The sequence below is a fragment of the Pseudophryne corroboree genome, chromosome 4 (genome assembly GCF_028390025.1).
Source record: "Pseudophryne corroboree isolate aPseCor3 chromosome 4, aPseCor3.hap2, whole genome shotgun sequence".
Lineage (NCBI taxonomy): Eukaryota > Metazoa > Chordata > Amphibia > Anura > Myobatrachidae > Pseudophryne > Pseudophryne corroboree.
The window spans coordinates 421,854,490-421,873,225 of NC_086447.1; the positions used below are offsets into that span (position 1 = coordinate 421,854,490).

The 18,736-nt window shown below is 40.9% G+C and overlaps 1 protein-coding gene across 9 annotated transcripts in view; it reads left to right on the forward strand.

The window, feature by feature from the left end:
- Window positions 1-18,736, forward strand: part of MYO6 (myosin VI) — a 449,562-nt gene that overhangs the window by 405,735 nt on the left and 25,091 nt on the right. For 4 of the 9 annotated variants that reach the window (XM_063916839.1, XM_063916841.1, XM_063916847.1 and 1 more), the window contains exons 29-32: window positions 2,043-2,084; window positions 2,547-2,576; window positions 5,188-5,226; window positions 12,526-12,629. In XM_063916839.1, coding sequence (XP_063772909.1) covers window positions 2,043-2,084; window positions 2,547-2,576; window positions 5,188-5,226; window positions 12,526-12,629 — 215 coding nt within the window. The remainder of the gene's footprint in view (window positions 1-2,042; window positions 2,085-2,546; window positions 2,577-5,187; window positions 5,227-12,525; window positions 12,630-18,736) is intronic. The other 5 variants (XM_063916842.1, XM_063916843.1, XM_063916845.1 and 2 more) reach the window with 3 other exon arrangements.

The following is an 18,736-nucleotide window of genomic DNA, read 5'->3' on the forward strand; positions in this document are numbered from 1 at the left end:
CAGCAGGACGTGCACACCGGCAAGTGGTGTCTTCATCTAGAAGTCTTTCGACTCCTAGTGGACAAGTAGGGCCTACTAGACGTAGACCTGATGGTATCTCGACACAAGCACAAGGTTCCAGTCTTTGGATCAAGGACCAGGGATCCTCAAGCAGCATTCGTGGATGCACTGGCAATTCCATGGAACTTTTGGCTGCCTTACGTGTTCCCTCAAGTGTCACTCCTGCTCAGGGTCCTGTGGATGTTCAAACAAGAAGGAGGATTTCTACTTCTAGTCGCTCCAGCGTGGCCCAGACGGCATTGGTTCTCAGACCTGCAGGGTCTATCAACAGAGCGTCCTCTTCTACTTCCTCAGCACCCACACCTCCTCATACAGGGCCCTTGTCTTTATCCGGACCTTTCCAGGCTGGCTTTGACAGCATGGCTCTTGATGCATCACTCCTGAGAGCCAAAATATTCTCAGAGGCGGTCCGAACTATGTTAAAAGCCCGTAAACCGGCTTCAGCTCGGATTTATTACAGGGTCTGGAATTCTTACTTCACCTGGTGTGCTGATAAGAATTATGGTGCATACAGATTAAAAACTTCCAGAATTCTGGCTTCTCTGCAAAGAGGCCTGGATTTAGCCCTTCGTCTGGCCTCCCTCAAGGTTCACATATCTGCCTTGTCTGTATGGTTTCAGAGAAAAATTGCGCATATACCCGACGTTCATACATTCACTCAGGGTGTCTTATGGATTCAGTCTCCCTATGTCCCTCCTGTGGCTCCATGGGATCTGTTGGTTGTCCTGAATGCCCTGCAAGAGTCTCCATTTGAACCTCTTGAGACGGTGGACCTTAAATGGCTCACAGCCAAGGTCTTGTTTTTACTGGCTATTGCCTCTGCTAGAAGGGTGTCAGACTTAGGCTCATTGTCCTGTTGTCCACCCTTTCTAATATTTCATTGTGACTGGGCAGTTCTTAGGACTCACCCAGGTTATTTACCTAATGTGGTGTCATCTTTTCACTTTAACCAAGAGATTGTGGTTCCGGCCTTTATCTCTTCTGATTTGTCCTACAAAGAGCGGTCTTTGGATGTGGTACGGGATCTCCGTATATATGTGGAGAGGACTGCCTCTATCAGGAGGTCAGACTCCCTTTTTGTCATGTTTGGTTTTCACAAACATGGCTGGCCTGCGAGTAAGCAAACCTTGGCCAGATGGATTAGAATGGTGAGTGCACAAGCTTATGCACAGGCTGGTCTCCCAGCTCCTGCTGCTATTAATGCCCATTCTACTCAGTCTGTTGGACCTTCTTGGGCGGCTCGCCGTGGCGCGTCCGCAGAACAATTGTGCAAGGTGGCTACGTGGTCCTCTGTGAACACGTTTATTAGGTTCTATGCCTTTGATACTTCCGCCTCCCAGGATGCTTCCTTTGGACGTCGGGTTCTCATACCTGCTAAGACGCGTCCCCTCCATTAGGGAACTGCATAAGGACATCCCCGATGTTTCCCTGTAGAAACCAATGTAACCTGCTGCAGAAAAGGAGAGTTATGGTAGACTTACCATTGTTAACTCTTTTTCTGGGAGGTAAATTGGGTTCCACAGGGCGCCAGCTCTGACGCACCTAGCTTCTATGGGTTTGTATGGCGTTAGCCACTGGTCCCTTCTCCTGTCATGAGAATGTCGTTCTATGTGACTAACATCTACCTTCTCTCTTACCTGCTTCTGCATTGGACTGGCTAACGAAACTGAGCTCACATTGCCTGGAGGCGGAGTTATAGAGGAGGCCCCAATGCATCCTGGGTCAGCCTAAAGCATTAGCCTGTTGGTGCCTCTGGATCAAGATCCACTCTACCCCGATGTTTCCCTGTGGAAGCCAATATACAGTACATCGCAGAAAGAGAGTTAACAATACCATAACTCTCCTTTTTTTATAATAGATCTGTAGGTTGTGCATTTTATAAGGAATACTGGGAATCTAAAACTTCCTATGGTTGTTGATGTGAATAACTGTTCATTAACTTTACACTAGCAGACTATACACTTTAAACTTTATTTCTGCAGCGTAAAAACAGAACTCATTCAGCCTGCTGAAGCATATGCCAAGTAAGAAGATATGTCTCCTATGCATGCATGTATTTATAATTATCGGAGAACGGCATGTATGATTTCAGCCAAATCTAGAAATTTTAATTTGCTAACAAATTAATTCAGATGAATAGGCAATTACACAATTCAGAGAGATCCAGTTGATAAATGACTTCGTTGAGGGTTCTGGACATAATTATCAATAGGGTTTCTTAATTATTACTAATCTATTTTTCAAAAGCATGTTATGTTGATGAAAAGATTAAAATTTACTGCCCATATCATTTTATACATAATCAAAGTAAACAAATGAAGAGTGTGCGCGTGTGTATGTTTGTGTATATATATATATATATATATGTGTGTGTGTGTGTGTGTGTGTGTGTGTGTGTGTGTGTGTGTGTGTGTGTATATATATATATATATATATATATATATATATAGCTTATTTACTTTCTTGCCTGTTTTTTTTGTTTCCAGAGCTGGTGGAGAAAAGACCAAATTGACAATGTATGTCTTCCATGTGGATTGTTTATATTTAAAAGACCAAAATGTATTCTTCTTACTCCCTATGTCGTGTACTCATGTGTGCAAATATAGTTATAAAAACGTTGATTATGTTGGATTAATTACATAACTAAGTTTATCTGCTAAAGTGACATTCATATTTGTATAACCCTTTTAAAATGATATCCAGAGTGCTTTTCTACTGAAATCTTAATAGTGGCATTATGAAATTATAAGGGAAGGTGACAATGTAATGGAATGATCATATTTTAAATTATTGTTGTGCAGAAAATAGATTTGGGGATATATTATGAGGATTACATTTTAGAATATATTGTATTTTGTAAACTTTATTTTTTTAATGGATATATAAAATGTGAACATCTTGGGTTAGAGATAAACAGTACTGAAAATAATTCAGCATATAGAGAAAGAAGTGATGACACTTTTTACTTGCGTGAAAATGACCTCAAACCAACGTACCGTACAAGCCTCTTGATCTGCAAATGGCTTATTTATCACAAGAGCCAATCAAGCACTGAATGAATGTAATGATAAGCTTTGATCACTAGACAGAATGCTGAAAGTGTCTCTGCAAGCACTTCGCTCTGCTTAAATACTTAAAATGAAGTAATACATTATTATGTGTACAGCATCCTCAGTCCTTGTGTTTGTAAAAGCCTGCCCATATTTACCAAACTGGAGGAAATCTACATTGACAGCAGGGTTGGACTGGCCCACATGGGCACAGGGGGAAACCCTGATGCTCCTCTAGGTGTCAGGTGCACTTCATTTATACATTATACTCAATATCTTAAACAACACAGGACTACTGTGTATTTTCTATAGTGCATTGCTGTTATTAATCTAGTACATTATCATGCATGCACTGGCAGTATTTACTGTATATATTTATCAAGGGGCCCAGCCCATGCACTTTCAGATAGTTAGGCAAACCAATATGGTGGCTGGCCACACCCCTTCTGGAGACTGGCCACAGCCCTAAACATAGGCCGTAACCACGAGGTCTCCTTCATGCCCCACTCAGACACTGGTTGACAGTGTATACTTCTCATAAACAAGTCTGTATTAAACTACTGTTTATTACATTCCTTACAATTTTTTTCTTCATTGTACTGTACATATTATAAATTTATATTCAGAATATATGGATAATATATCAGAAAAACGAAACGTAGTTTCATGGTACATATATATATATATATACAGTAATATAACAGAAACTACTTTGCTCCCTGAGGTGAGGTGAAACTTATTGCAAATTCCCTGATAAGACTACCAATTACTTAATTTTACATATCTTCCCTGATCCTCCAAAATTACACTGTCTATGCAATCCATAGGTTTAGCAAGAGTTGAGGACTCTGGATAGATGAACTGACAAGAGAAGAGACTATTTTAGGAATTGCCCTTCCAAACACACAGCAATGGCTAATAGCCATAGTAAGTAGTTGCCCTACAACCCCAAGCATTCTCTTCTAGCCACTCACTAACACAGAATGCTACAGTGCAAGAACATCTGGAAAGCCACAGGCATTATCAGTAGCTAAAGTTTTTGTCCCTGCCTTCTCTGAATGCATATAGGACAGTGATTTTCAACCTTTTTCAATTTGTGGCACACCGAACAAGATTTTACATTTTCCAAGGTAAACCATTAGTACAACACAGAAAGAAAACACCCACACCACTGGGAATAAAACAATCATATATTGGACCTCAAGGGGAAAAACACACACATTGGCCCCTACAGTAATTAAACAAATGCACTGGCCCCCACGGCAATTAAACACACTGTCCACCACGGTAATTCCACACATTGCCCCCCCCCATAGTAATGCCACCACATGTTGCCCCCCATAGTAATCCCACCACACATTGGCCCCTAACAGTAATTCCTCACATTGCCCCCCACCCCATCGTAATTCCACACATTGGCCCCCACAGCAATTAAGTTTATTAAAAAGATACTTGCTCCTACCAGTGAGTCAGAAAATGCGAAGTTCAGATTCCTTCTACCTGCCTCAGCAGCAGGAGTTCATGCAGCTGGAGTGTCAACAGCACGGAGCAGTGATGGGCAGGGAGCAGCACTTGGTGAGCGAGCGGACAGGAAGGCAACATAGTGTGGGTCACCCCGCATCCGCATAGGTCATGGGCTATGCCGCAGAAGTGCCCAGTGCTGCCTGATCCTGTTAGTTTCGTGATAACTGCAGCGGCCAGACAGTGGACATTTCTGGCAGCTGTGCGGCACATCTAAGAACCACTGGCGGCTCACTTGTGTGCTGCGGCACAGCGGTTGGGAATCACTGATATAGGTGTATATTTACTAAACTGCGGGTTTACTAAAGTGGAGATATTGCCCATAGCAACCAATCAGATTCCAGCTATTATCTTCTAGAAGGTGCTACATAAATGATAATTAGAATCTGATTGGTTGCTGAACAACAGCTCCACTTCTAAAAAACCCGCACCTTTGAAAATATTACCAGACCACATATGCTTTCTGTTTAATGCTGATTTTTTTTCCTACTGCTTTGATGATGTCCCATTCATACATCAACCTGTGTTTTGTTTTTTTCATTAACCTTTTCTGTAGGGATGAAATGGCCAAAGAAATGACAGACATTTTGTCTAGGTTGGTGAGAAAATCACTTTTTTCTGTTTAGTACACAATTCTAAATAAAACTCATTAGTCAATTACATCTAATAAGAAAACAAAATCTATGCGCACATTTAATCACTTTTCAATGAGATATTTATTTTTACCTTAATCTGTTCCGAATTTAAACCTAATGATTCTGTTTTGATTATATTTTCTATAATTTTTTTCCAAGCTGTTGTCCATTCCATTATACTTCTAATTTCATAATTAATTTCTAATGGTTTTAATTTTTCAGGAAAGTAGTAAAAGTATATTCATGTTTATGGGGTTTTTATTGTTCTACAGTGGAATAAAGGATTGAGCTCTAACCTGGCCATTTTCTTTGAACTAAAGCCATATTTTGTTTTTCTGTGTCTCTTTTGCCTAATACAGACGTTGAACAGGATAAAAAAAAAAACATTGTGCTTTTGCCCTTTCCTTTAATACAGTGTCCAAGATTTGTTCTTAACGCTTCCATGCGGCATAGTTTACAGTGTATTTAATGAGCACGTCGGTAGATCTGTTATATTTTCCTGAGTGTATATGGTGATGATGAACGTTGCAGAAAATGTTGAAATTGTAGTAAAGCAATCGCTTGCGCGACCATTCGCTCATATATTTCTTCATCCATACCATTAAAGAGCACTAGGCTTTGTTGACATGTGTTGAGTACTTGATTTACAGTAAATGCCCATGTTTACGAGGCCTAAAAGTGCATAAAATATAAAAATCCATTGATTCTAGTTTGAAACGTTAAAATACCATAACTAGCAAATACTTTGTACACAGCCTAAATAATTGAGTATATGAATGAGTTTCTCTGCAATCCTTTTTCCCCTTATAACTTCCTAGTACGCATACTGATTTAGTAATCTGTATTCTCAATTTAGATGCCATACTGTACAAAACAGACAACTTGTTTGTGTTAATAATAATATAACAGAGTTTATAGTGCTCATTAGGTAGTGTTTAGCAGGGATTGTTTGTGTGTCCTGCTCAAGACAGGGCATGACATTGACATGAAATAACCGTTTCAAGCGCAAGCCCTGTGAGATAACTATATTCCCTGAATGCTTTTAACTCATCATTGTGTTCAATTTGTTGTGCATTATTTTTAATAAGCATATTGAATTGCAATAGTGTATTTATCTTGAACAATACATTATAATTATAGAAATGCTGGCAGAGCAATAGCCAGATAATCCCATTAGTAAATGTAAATACATAATTTAAAGCCTGTAAAGCAGGGTTGGGGAACCTTTTTTTCTATCAAGGGCCATTTGGATATTTATAAAATCCTTCGGTGGCCATACGAAAATTATCAACGTAAAAATTAGCGTGCCCCCAGTCATTAGATATGCCCCCAGCCAGTTGTAATGCCCCCAGTAGATATGCGCCAGTAGATATGCCCCCAGTCAGTTGTTATGCCCCAGTAGATATGCCCTCAGTCACTTGTTATGCCCCATTAGACATGCCTCCGGTCACTTGTTATTCCCCATTAGATATGCCGACAGTCGCTTATTTTGGTCCATTAGATATGCCCTCAGTCACATGTTATGCCCCATTAGATATGCCCCTCTCGCTCCTGCTTCCGGACCACTGCACTCCACCTGGCGCCCGCTCCTCAGAACCATGGGAGAGACATCATGACCTCTCTCCCATAACGCACAGCCGCACACTGTCAGAGCCGGAAGACGGAGCTCAGGACTGTGCTCCTGCCTCCGGCGGCTGCTGAGGGGAAAGAGCTGGCGCCCTCTGGTAACACAGTCAGCGGGCGCCCAGCATCTCCCTCGATTAGGTGAGCCTGGCCGGGCCAGATCAAGTGGCTTTATGGGCATTATATGGCCCACAGGCCGGACGTTCCCCACCCCTGCTATAAAGGAATGGCAGATGGCCTGTAGTATAAACAGTGGTGTAAGTTCGTCACAGTCGCCCGGAGGCAAGTTTATACCAGTTGCCCCCCCCCCCCCCCCCTTACATTTAGATAAATATATGTATATGTGCATATATGTGTGTGTGTGTGTGTGTGTGTGTGTGTGTGTGTGTGTGTGTGTATGGAGTGTTCTGAATTTTTTTTTATATACTGTATATATACATTTCATTGTCTTTTATTTTAAATCACACATTTCTTAGCAGTCATACCCAGGATTAGAACCCACTGACGGCAGATACTTTACTGATGGAGCTATTTGCTCCAGTACAGGAAGCATGAGAATTGTAATTATATGAAGTTATGTTTAATTGTCAGAGAAGTAACTTCATATAGTGAAAAGATAGCGGCAGCCATCAATTAACTTCAATGGTGTCACAGAATGGGAGGAGAAAAGCCCCCTTCAGAGCAGGAGCCCGGCGGCAGCTGACTTCATTGCCTCCCAGAGTTCTGCCTCTGAGTATAAAATAAATAGCTGTTTAGAGCCCTTTATGTTTAGGGCCCTTTATGTGAAGACATATTTCAGTCATAGAAAGATGTTTCTATGACTGAAATATGTATTTCAGTGGGTTTCACCAGTGGTGCTGAGAGAGGAGGGGGAAGCAGGTACTCTTTACCTGGGCCTGTTAGAGGGGTCTGGGGGGTCCTGCCCCCTCCTTCCCATTTGTAGACAGCATGCAGCCACGTGGATGTAGAGAGAAAGAGGACCCAGCACTGCACTGAGAGAGAGAGGCAGCTGCAGAAGCACTGTTCTCTCTGTCCCTGCGTGATGTGGGGAGGGGGTTGGCCACACATCCCTGCATTGACCACGCCCCCTCCCCAGTACCTGATCCCAGCATGGCTGTCAATGCCCCTGGGTTTCACAGAGACGATTCATAAAGGAGTTCACATTAACGTTCCTTGCCTTTTGTGTCACTTTAATTTATTAATAGTATTTTATCATACAATGCCTCCCAACTGTCTCAGCAGTCATGATTTGATGGAACTTTTTGGCTACCCATGTAGGGGGATTATTCTAGGGAGAAGGTGCAGCTCACATAAGAGACTTGTGCTTTTCAAGGGAATTTTTGAAGAAGAGATTAGTGGTGATTAGTGCTTCAGATGGGTTAGCCAATGCCATACCCTGCAGGTATTGTCACACCCACTGTGACATAACCATGGCCCTAATATGGTACCAACTTCATTATGCACAGGCAGAAGATATTGATCTACAAGCGATCGTAAATAAAGATGCTGTAACAATGCCTGATGCAGAGTTAGATGGTAATTGGGCATGTGTTGCTCCCTAACTGCATTCATGAAAAAAGGGTTATAGTTACCCTGTATACAGAATTTAGTGCAGCTTTCAGTAGTTTGTAAGAAATCTAGAAATTAACGTCAGAAACCACTTGGCTCATCCAGTCTGCCCCTTTTTTAACCTTATGGTAACATGTTTTGGTAACCCTGTTTGTTTCCATAAGGGTCCTATTTTTTAAGCCTTGGAGAGAGATAAAGTGGACAGAGATAAAATATCAACAATCGGCTCCTAACTGCCATTTTGCAAACACAGCCTGTAACATGGCAGTTAGGAGCTGATTGACTGGTATTTTATCTCTCTCAATGTTATCGCTCTCCAAGGATTAGCAAATAGACCCCATAGTTCTACGTAAGGATAATCTTAAATCTGGGTGTGGTTCATTAGGTCGACATACATTGTGTCGACCACGTTTGGTCGGCATGCATTAGGTCGACATGATCACTAGGTTGACATGGTCATTAGGTCGACATGAGGGTTTTTTTTTAGGGTTTTTTTGGTGTCGTTTTCTTCAAAAAGTGACGGGGAACCCCAATTAGTGCACCGTGTCCCCTCGCATGGCTACCGTTCTAATTGTAGTCCATGTGGATCGTTGAGTATGAAAAAGGTCAAAAAATGAAAGAAATTGTGAAAAACTCATGCCGACCTTTTTCCATGTAGACCTAGTGATCGTGACGACCTAATGCATGTCGACCAAACATGGTCGACCCAATGTATGTCGACCTAACTCATGTTGACCTAATGACCGGCATCCCTTAAATCTATAGCAAGCATGCTTAAATTGCTGTACTGTATTAGCCTCTACCACCGCTGATGGGTGACTGCTCCACTTGTCCACTACCCTTTCTATAAAGTAATATTTACCTAAACTTCCCCTGGACCTACCTCCCTACAGTTTAAGTGCATGTACTTGTGTTCCTTTGAAGAATGTTTCCCTCCTGTACCTTGTTAAAACCCTTGATATTTACTCTTGGTTTGTTACAAATCTCCATCATCAGTGCGCAGTTGCACTAATCCTATACTAGGTGAGGAAGATGCACTAATCCTATACTAGGTGAGGAAGATGCACTAATCCTATACTAGGTGAGGAAGATGCACTAATCCTATACTAGGTGAGGAAGATGCAGTAATCCTATACTAGGTGAGGAAGATGCACTAATCCTATACTAGGTGAGGAAGATGCACTAATCCTATACTAGGTGAGGAAGATGCACCTGGAAACAGACCTATTTTCACCTATGCCCAACTCTGCATAGCCTGCAGTTGTTTTGACACACGTTTTGTGATCTTACAACGTGTTACAACTCGATTACACCTATTAAATTGTAAGTGTAGAGGCAATTGAAATGTGTATGACATTACATTACTCATGCCCCAGTTTCGGCACATGCAAAGTGCAAGATATGCTCTGCACGTAATCTTTATCTCAGCAATTTATTAAAAGTAAAGATTGTCCAAAACCTTCATTTCTATATTTGTTTTACTTCCATCCTGAAATATTCCAATAGGGAGAAAAATTCTGTTAGGTGATGAACAACCTGCTGCTAGCCAAGAGGCAATACAAACAGCTGAAAGGAAATGTGTCTGAGATTAGGCAATACTAGCCAAGAGCCAATGCAAATAGCTGTAAGGGGGTTTGTTTGAGATGAGGCAATTAGTGTTTGCATCTGATTGGCTAAATTGTGAGTAAACTGCTCTGACTGGCCAATCTTGTATAAACTGTACTGATGCAATGACATTATCAAGACCCACTACCTCCTTGTCTCCAACTGGCAGTGGGGGAAACTTATTATGCAAGTTGTTTGAGCTTTTTTGTTGTTGTGCTAATTGAACTCCTGAAGTGCCGAGGATGAGTGGCACTCATTCTTCGTACTTAGGAAGTAAGTGCAGAGGATGAGTCCCACATGTCCTTAGCGCTCAAGGGGTTAAATGAGCCACTGAGCGTGGAGAATACATTTTGAAAGCAGTACAGATTTTTAACCGGACTTGATTGATGTTCATTGGTGCCGGAAAGTAAATCTCGAACTTTCCTTTAGAGATGATGGATGTTCTACCTCGTGCAGGAAAGTGCGTTTCTAGGTGCAGCTTGACGTCTGTAATAAAAATATTAAAATCTATAAGATGACACACAAAATTGTCAGTCCCAATATCTCCTCACTTGTACTTAATGCTTTCTTTATCCCAAAAATGACTGCTTGATTATTTTCATTTTTGCCTTAAATTTAAAAATTATGGCAGTGATCCTAATGTGGAAGTGGGCTGGATTTTGTATTGATGTTTCCATTCTGTCCACCATGTGTATTTTCTTGTGTATCCATGAATTGTAGAAACATTACTCTTATTCAAGGATGTTTCCAAAAGCCAGATGTGGTTATATACCATGAAATGTTATTAGAGGACTATTGTATTATCATTGTCACTTGAGAATTTACCCGTTTAAATATAAAGGGAAGTATCCTATTTGGTGCGAAAAAACTCTGTTTTTCATGATGTTTAACAGCCCTGTGGTTTTGCATGCCCGAGGCAGTTAAGCAGGCGCGATTTGCGGCTTATTGGGGCTAATAGGATAGCCCCCAGCAAGAACTTTAGCCACAGTAATTTACCACGGCTAATAGGATACCGCCCAAACTGTGAAAAAGATGGTTTGCAGTGTGAAAACTAACACTTCACGTATAAAGCCTTGGGAAATTACTTAATAAATGAAGTTGATCTTGGATCGGTATACAGTACGTACATTAAACGAATGGTTGTTCGGATAGTTGCCATGAACAGCGGTTTTATTGCATGCTGTTGTTCCAGATAGTCTTGCAATAAATGTACTACCATGTCTTTCGGTTTTTCTTCTTTTAAGCTGAAAACGTTTCCATAGTTTGAAAACAATTCATGTCTCAGAAGAAGTAGCTTATGTAATTGCAAAGTGTGGTATATTTTACTGATAATTTTCAAGAATCCTAGATTTCTTATATAAGTAAAGGCCCAAACACACTAAATGAGTCCCTGCCAATGCCGATATTGGCGGCGGGCGGGACCCGGCCGGGTGCTGGCATTGGCAAGTACATACACACTTGCCATTGCCATCGATTAAGGGAGCGATGGCGGGAGAGGGGGTGGGGGTGTGACGGCCATGCTGCATCTGCAGCATGGCTGTCGTTAACTAGGACCTCCCTCGTCTGTACATGTTCATACGAGGGAGGGGGTAGTTAATGATGCATGGGAGCGTGCATCGTTAACGACATTGAGTGTACACACTGGATGAAATTGTAAAAGATCTCTCTCAGATTGGCCCTTCTTTTACTTTCTCGTCTAGTCTGTATGGGCCTTAAGCCATGATATGTCACATGACTTCACATGACTACGGTTATCAAATTATTTGTAATTGCAGTTACAGCTATTACCCAATTGTGATGCATCAGACACTTAAGGCCCGTACACACTGGTCGATGTATCGGCCGTTCTCTTGAACGGCCGATACATCGCGGGACCGTCGGCCAGTGTGTACGGGCGATACGTCTGTGAACTCCGTCGTTCACAGACGTATCGCGTCGGCCGCGCAGCACAGCCGACAGCCAATATATCTAACGATATATTGGCCCGTCGCTGTGTGTGTACGGGGCGGTCATCCAACCGCCCGTACACATGCTGCGGCGGCCGGCGGTGATTGACAGGTGAACTGGGCGGGCGCGAGCGCCCGCCCGCCCAGTTCATGACGTCAGTCCCCCGACGGATCGGGCAGTGTGTATGCACAGCACACTGCCCGATCCGTACATAGATATATCTGCAAATCAATTGATCTGCAGATATATCTACTAGTGTGTACCCACTCTTAGTAACTGTTGTGTGAAATACGGTACAGTACTTGTGCAGTGACTGCTTTCTTTGCAGATAAAACATCATGGACTTTACTACAGTACTTCTACATTTTTAAACAAAATATTTATTTGGCCAAAGATGAGTTGTATTTTTATTTACCTTCTGTCTGACAGAATTGTTCTCAGCAGCCTGGAATTCTTCCCCATTATTTCAGTTTTAAATGTTCTATAAATAATTTCCCTGTGTGCTACTATTGCAGGGGGGTGCAAGTTCAAGCTACAAAATCTGCTGCCAGCATCAAAAAGCATGACTTAAGCAAATGGAAATACGCAGAACTGAGAGATGCAATCAATACTTCATGTGGTAAGTCAACAGAACTGGCTGTTAAACTATAAGCAGTAAGTCATTAAGGCACAGGAGACAAATTAAAGCATTATTGCTTCTGTCTGCTATGGGAAGAATACATACAGTACAGTAGTTCTTACATTTTAAATCTAGGATATGTTTCTGAATGTTTATGTGCAGCTGGTAGTGCTTTATTTATATGTTTATTAACAGTTATTTATATAGTACACATATTCCACAGTGCTTTTATAGAGTATACAGTATTCAGCCATTCACATCAGCTCCTGCTCCAGTGGATCTTTCAATCTATATTCCCTACCATATGTACATACACATATATAGTAGGGTTTATTTTTTTGTCAGAATCAAATTCACCTTTCAGCATGTTTTTGGAATGTAGAAAGAAACCACAGTACACAGAGGTAATCCAACAACAGCAATTGCATTGCAGACATTGGGGTAAATTTACTAAGATGGAAGTTCTATTTAAGATGGGATGTTGCCCATAGCAACCAATCAGATTCCAGGTATTATCTTCTAGAAGGTACTAGATAAATGAGAAGTAAAATCTGATTGGTTGCCATGGGAAACATCCCATCTTAAATAGAACTCCCATCTTAGTAAATTTACCCCATTGACCCCCAATGGGTTCCTAAAAACCAAAACTAGGGTATCCAACTCACCGTTCCACCTTAAATGTTCAACCTGTAAAAGTGGAATGCTGCTCCCATCTGCTGATCCAGACTTCACAAACAATATCCATGAAGGAGAGAGTATCTCACAAGCTAACTGCATCTGGGCTGATGATTAGTCGTACTTTTCCGCCACAGCAAGGCTCTGGATACAGATCCGCCACACCTCCACTATACACCAACTCAAGCTAACTAACTGATATTTCAAAACAAGCTTCCCACAAAAATACAAAGGCCCTCCTTTATTAAGTGTACTCCATTTGACTGGTAAAGATGTTGATGACAGTATCCAGATGGGAGCAGACTATTTCAACACAGCAATGCGCCACTGCAGATCCATAGCCGTCACATATACCACACGCACACACATATATATAATATATATATATATACAGTATATATATGTAACAAGCTAAAACCAATTGCGCTTAGTATAGCCTTATAACATGCTTGAATTCAGTCTTTCTGATTTTCATATGAGTTCAGTAGATAATTCTCCAAGTTGTGTTTTTTTTTACATATGATGTCACCTGCAAATATACCCTCACACCAAAGATACACCCGAAAAGATGGCCAAAGGCCTAATTAAACATGATACCAAAGACTTTTATTAAAAGGTACATAATAAAATGCCTTACGTTCTCATGAACAATGTAAAAGAATACATCGAGATACAACCAAAAGATTTGTTGTCAGTTTCAACAGATGGAAGAATCACCCTTACCTTCACAGCTGTGAGCTCAAAAGGGTGTAATGGCGAACTGAACAAGAAACCGTAGCTGATTTAAACCAACGCGTTTCGTTATAATGACTTCTTCAGGGGTTCATATATGGTATCACTAGAAAAGTAAAACGGGTGATCAGATACACATAATAATTAGGACTTCTTAGCCTGAGAGAGTTTTTCTAACAAAAGGGAGGAATACATACCAAAGAAAACATCCTTCCTGAATGAGGACGTCAACATTCCATATACATAATGCAGTATTTCTGTAAAAAAAAAAAAAAGGTCCACCCGAGATAATTACAGGACAATGGAACCTATAGATATTATTAAAATTAATAGTTAGACATGTTTTTAACTGTGAGCTATCAGATACGGTGTCCTTTCAATAGTTTATACATACCAAGCACGAAAATTTTTATGGAAATCTTCTCTACGAATGTTAGACTCTTTATACTGAGCCTGATTGCAATTTGTGAAGTCACAGATATTCTCTCTGGATAAAATACTAAAAAGTATTCAACAATATTTCCTCTTATTGTAGATCATTCACCATATATACAAATAATCTGTTCTTAAGTATTTTACCAGTGCATTAACTTACAATGTGAAATACAATATATCTATTTAAATTACCATTTTCATATACCATCAAATGTGGCTAAGCATTATAATCTTACAAACTAGTGATTAACAATGTTTCACATTATAATAGTCAGAGTGCTATGAGTCCAATTATACATAAACTAAAAAAGATTGCATACTGTATTAACAAAATCCACTAAATGTGTATACTAGTAAACATACTAAAATAATATAATCTCTAAAAAGTGCAATCCATAAGATTTCAGACCAAGCATCCAATATAAAGAATATATTTACTACAGCTATCCGGAGAAGCACATGTAAAGGCACATGCAGCAAACAGGTTCAGAATATCAAATTTTTTAACCTGGGTCTGATATTTATTTAACCTCACTTCCTGTAGTTAGAATTCTAATCAAATCGTTTCTAAATGAAAAATGAACATATTTAAGAAATTTTTTCATTTTAGGGAGCAGGTTCAGTGTCAATCTATTCAAATTATAATCCGGTCCCAAGGATCATTAGTTGGGCTGTAAAATAAGCCTTAATTGTCCTCTATATATATTTAACAGGTGTATAAGAACTTACTTCCTGCATGCGCTCCACCTCCTAATATGTGGAACGCATACCATCAGCAATAACGTTTCCATGTGGACACCAAGGCGCAATCCGGAAATACGGAAGTAGCATCATGTGCGCTCCACCATTCCCCGCAGTGGGACGCACGCTGAACCAGAAGTGCATCGGATTTACTTAGTTCTTAACCCAGAAATAAAGCAATTTCTGATTTTCTGGATTTTTATTATTGGCTAACCAAAACACGTGACATCCGAGAGCCAATAAGAAGATTCGGGTAAATCCGAGTAAAACCGAACCTGCCCATCTCTAATATATATACAGTGCTTCCGGAAAGTATTCACAGTGCTTCACTTTTTCCACATTTTGTTATGTTACAGCCTTATTCCAAAATGGAATAAATTAATTTTTTCCGTAAAAAATTCTACACACAATACCCCATAATGACAACATGAAAAACATTTTTTTTTTAGATTTTTGCAAATTTATTAAAAAAAATAAAATGAGAAATCACATGTTCATAAGTATTCACAGCCTTTACCATGAAGCTCAAAATTGAGCTCAGGTGCATCCTGTTTCCACTGATCATCCTTGAGATGTTCCTACAGTTTAATTGGTAGTAAATTCAGTTGATTGAACATGATTTGGAAAGGCACACACCTGTCTATATAAGGTCCCTCACTTGACAGTGCATGTCTGAGCACAAACCAAGCATGAAGTCAAAGGAATGGTCTGTAGACCTCCGAAACAGGATTGTCTTAAGGTACAACTCTGGGGAAGGGTACAGAAAAATATTTGCTGCTTTGAAGGTCCCAATGAACATAGTAGCCTCCATCATCCATAAATGCAAGGAGTTCGGAACCACCAGGACTCTTCCTAGAGCTGTCCAGCCGTCTAAACTGAGCGATCCGGGGGAGAAGGGCCCTAGTCAGGGAGGTGACCAAAAACCCAATGGTCACTCTGTCAGAGCTACAGCATTCCACTACTGAGAGAGGAGAACCTTCCAGAAGGACAACCATCTCTGCAGCAATCCACCAATCATATGTTAGAGTGGCCAGACGGAAGCCACTCCTTAGTAAAAGGCACATGGCAGCCCACTTCGAGTTTGCCAAAATGCACCTGAAGGACCCTCAGACCATGAGAAACAAAATTTTCTGGCCTCATGAGACAAGGATTGAACTCTTTGGTGTGAATGCCAGGCGTCATGTTTGGAAGAAACCAGGCACCGCTCATCACCAGGCCAATACCATCCCTACAGTGAAGCATGGTGGTGGAAGAATCATGCTGTGGGGATGTTTTTCAGCGGCAGGAACTGGGAGACTAGTCAGGACAGAGGAAAAGATGAATGCAGCAATATAGAGAGACCCCCTGGGTAAAAACCTGCTCCAGAGCGCTCTTGACCTCAGACTGGGGCGACGGTTCATCTTTCAGCAGGACAATGACCCTAAGCACACAGCCAAGATATCAAAGGAGTGGCTACAGGACAACTCTGTGAATGTCCTTGAGTAGCCCAGCCAGAGCCCAGACTTGAATCCGATTGAACATCTCTGGAGAGTTCTGAAAATGGCTGTGCACCGACGCATCCCATCCAACCTGATGCAGCTTGAGAGGTGCTGTAAAGAGGAATGGGCGAAACTGTCCAAAGACAGGTGTGCCAAGCTTGTGGCATCATATTAAAAAAGACTTGAGGCTGTAATTGCTGCCAAAGGTGCATCAACAAAGTATTGAGCAAAGGCTGTGAATACTTATGTACATGTGATTTCTTAGTTTTTTATTTTTAATAAATGTACAAAAATCTAAAAAAAAACGTTTCTCATGTTGTCATTATACACCAGCTTCGGCTGTCAGTTTGTTCATTGTATCCAGTCTCCGTGAGTGCCGTCCTGCTGGCTTGCTTGCATATACAGTGTTTCTGGGCCGGGCACCGGAGCAAGCTGTGATTCACAGTTAAGTGGAGTGCCGAACATCTTTGGTCTTTATATATATATATATATATATATATGTATGTGTGTGTGTATGTGTGTATATATATATATATATATATGTGTGTGTGTGTGTATGTGTGTGTATGTGTATATATATATATATATATATATATATATATATAAAAAATATTTAAGAAAAGGGCACTCAGTCACTCATACATTTAAGCTTTTTATTATCACCCACATTTGGGCATAGCGGTGAATGAACAATAAATCACGGTGGCTCAGGCATAAAAATCAAAAAAACAGTTCCAGAAAATGTGGCATCATCGATGCCTACTTGATATTTCCATAGTAGTGTATCTCACAAGCAAAACACAAGATAAGATGACTTAGCTGTCCGTCGACCTCGGTCACTAAATGACCGTTCAAGACCATCACATCATGTCACTGTCACTGTGTTTAGTGTAGAGCCATCTGTGCATGAAAAGCCTCACCATCCAACTTAAATACATTTAATTATTATCAAATACTTACAGGTGCGTTGGCTGTCCGTTCCACATCTCCCAGCGTGCGTGTCACCACTCTGCGCATGCGCCGCTATGCAACCATCACCTTCCATATCACATGACCCATTTGCGGTTCACTTGACTTATCACTTCCTGATCGTGCGCCTCAATACACGCTACGTCACTTCCGGTGACGTGCGCTGGGTGCACACATGACAGGAACTAAAGCTCAGTTATCTCCATGACAACGGGGCGCCGTGAGCATCAGGTTTTAACCTGCGCATCACTGCCCCGCATTACATGTCATCAACTGGATGTCTTAGACTATGTTGAAAATAAGAATGCTTGTATGCTCTCCAGCAGACTATCAACTGTGCTAAAGCATACTTATAGGATCATGCAGGAAAATCTCATGCAGCGCAGACATGGTTCACAGCAGCTTTGGGGTCATCATGGGCTTACTATGCCAATCATAAATGCACTGAATTGTTTGATGAACGGAACGGTGTCCATGCACAGAGGGTCACACTATCACTGTTCATCACCAGTTACCCACCGCATGCTTGACAAACAATTATATTTCAGTTCACACAGTTACCTATACAAAAACATTGTTAAAGCCATATTAGAAAAACTTTTTTTTTTAAAAACACTAAACCCACATCCTGGAGAGCTATATTACTAACCACCATATATCAAGACAGACTCAGGCAAACAAATATGAGAATATATGCCAGATATCAATTAATCAATATATAAACAATTTGTTTTTATAAAAAACACTTCATATTGATATTCTCATTCAGACCCCTAGGCACCTTGGTGCCAAGTTTATATATCCATCTGGATTCACTTTGAAGAAGTTTCCTACCGCGGTCACCACCCCTCGTCAATTTCGGAACATGATCTATGATCATACATTTAAGTGTTGCCAGTTGGTGACCATTGGTCAAAAAATGCCGAGCCACCGGCTTATCACTTTGTTTGTTGATAAATGCTTGTCGAATCGAGAGTCTGTGATTTGCCATTCTTTCCCTAAACGTGGTGATGGTCTTCCCAACATAATAGAGTCCGCAAGGACACATCAAGATATAGATCACATGGTCTGAGGTAC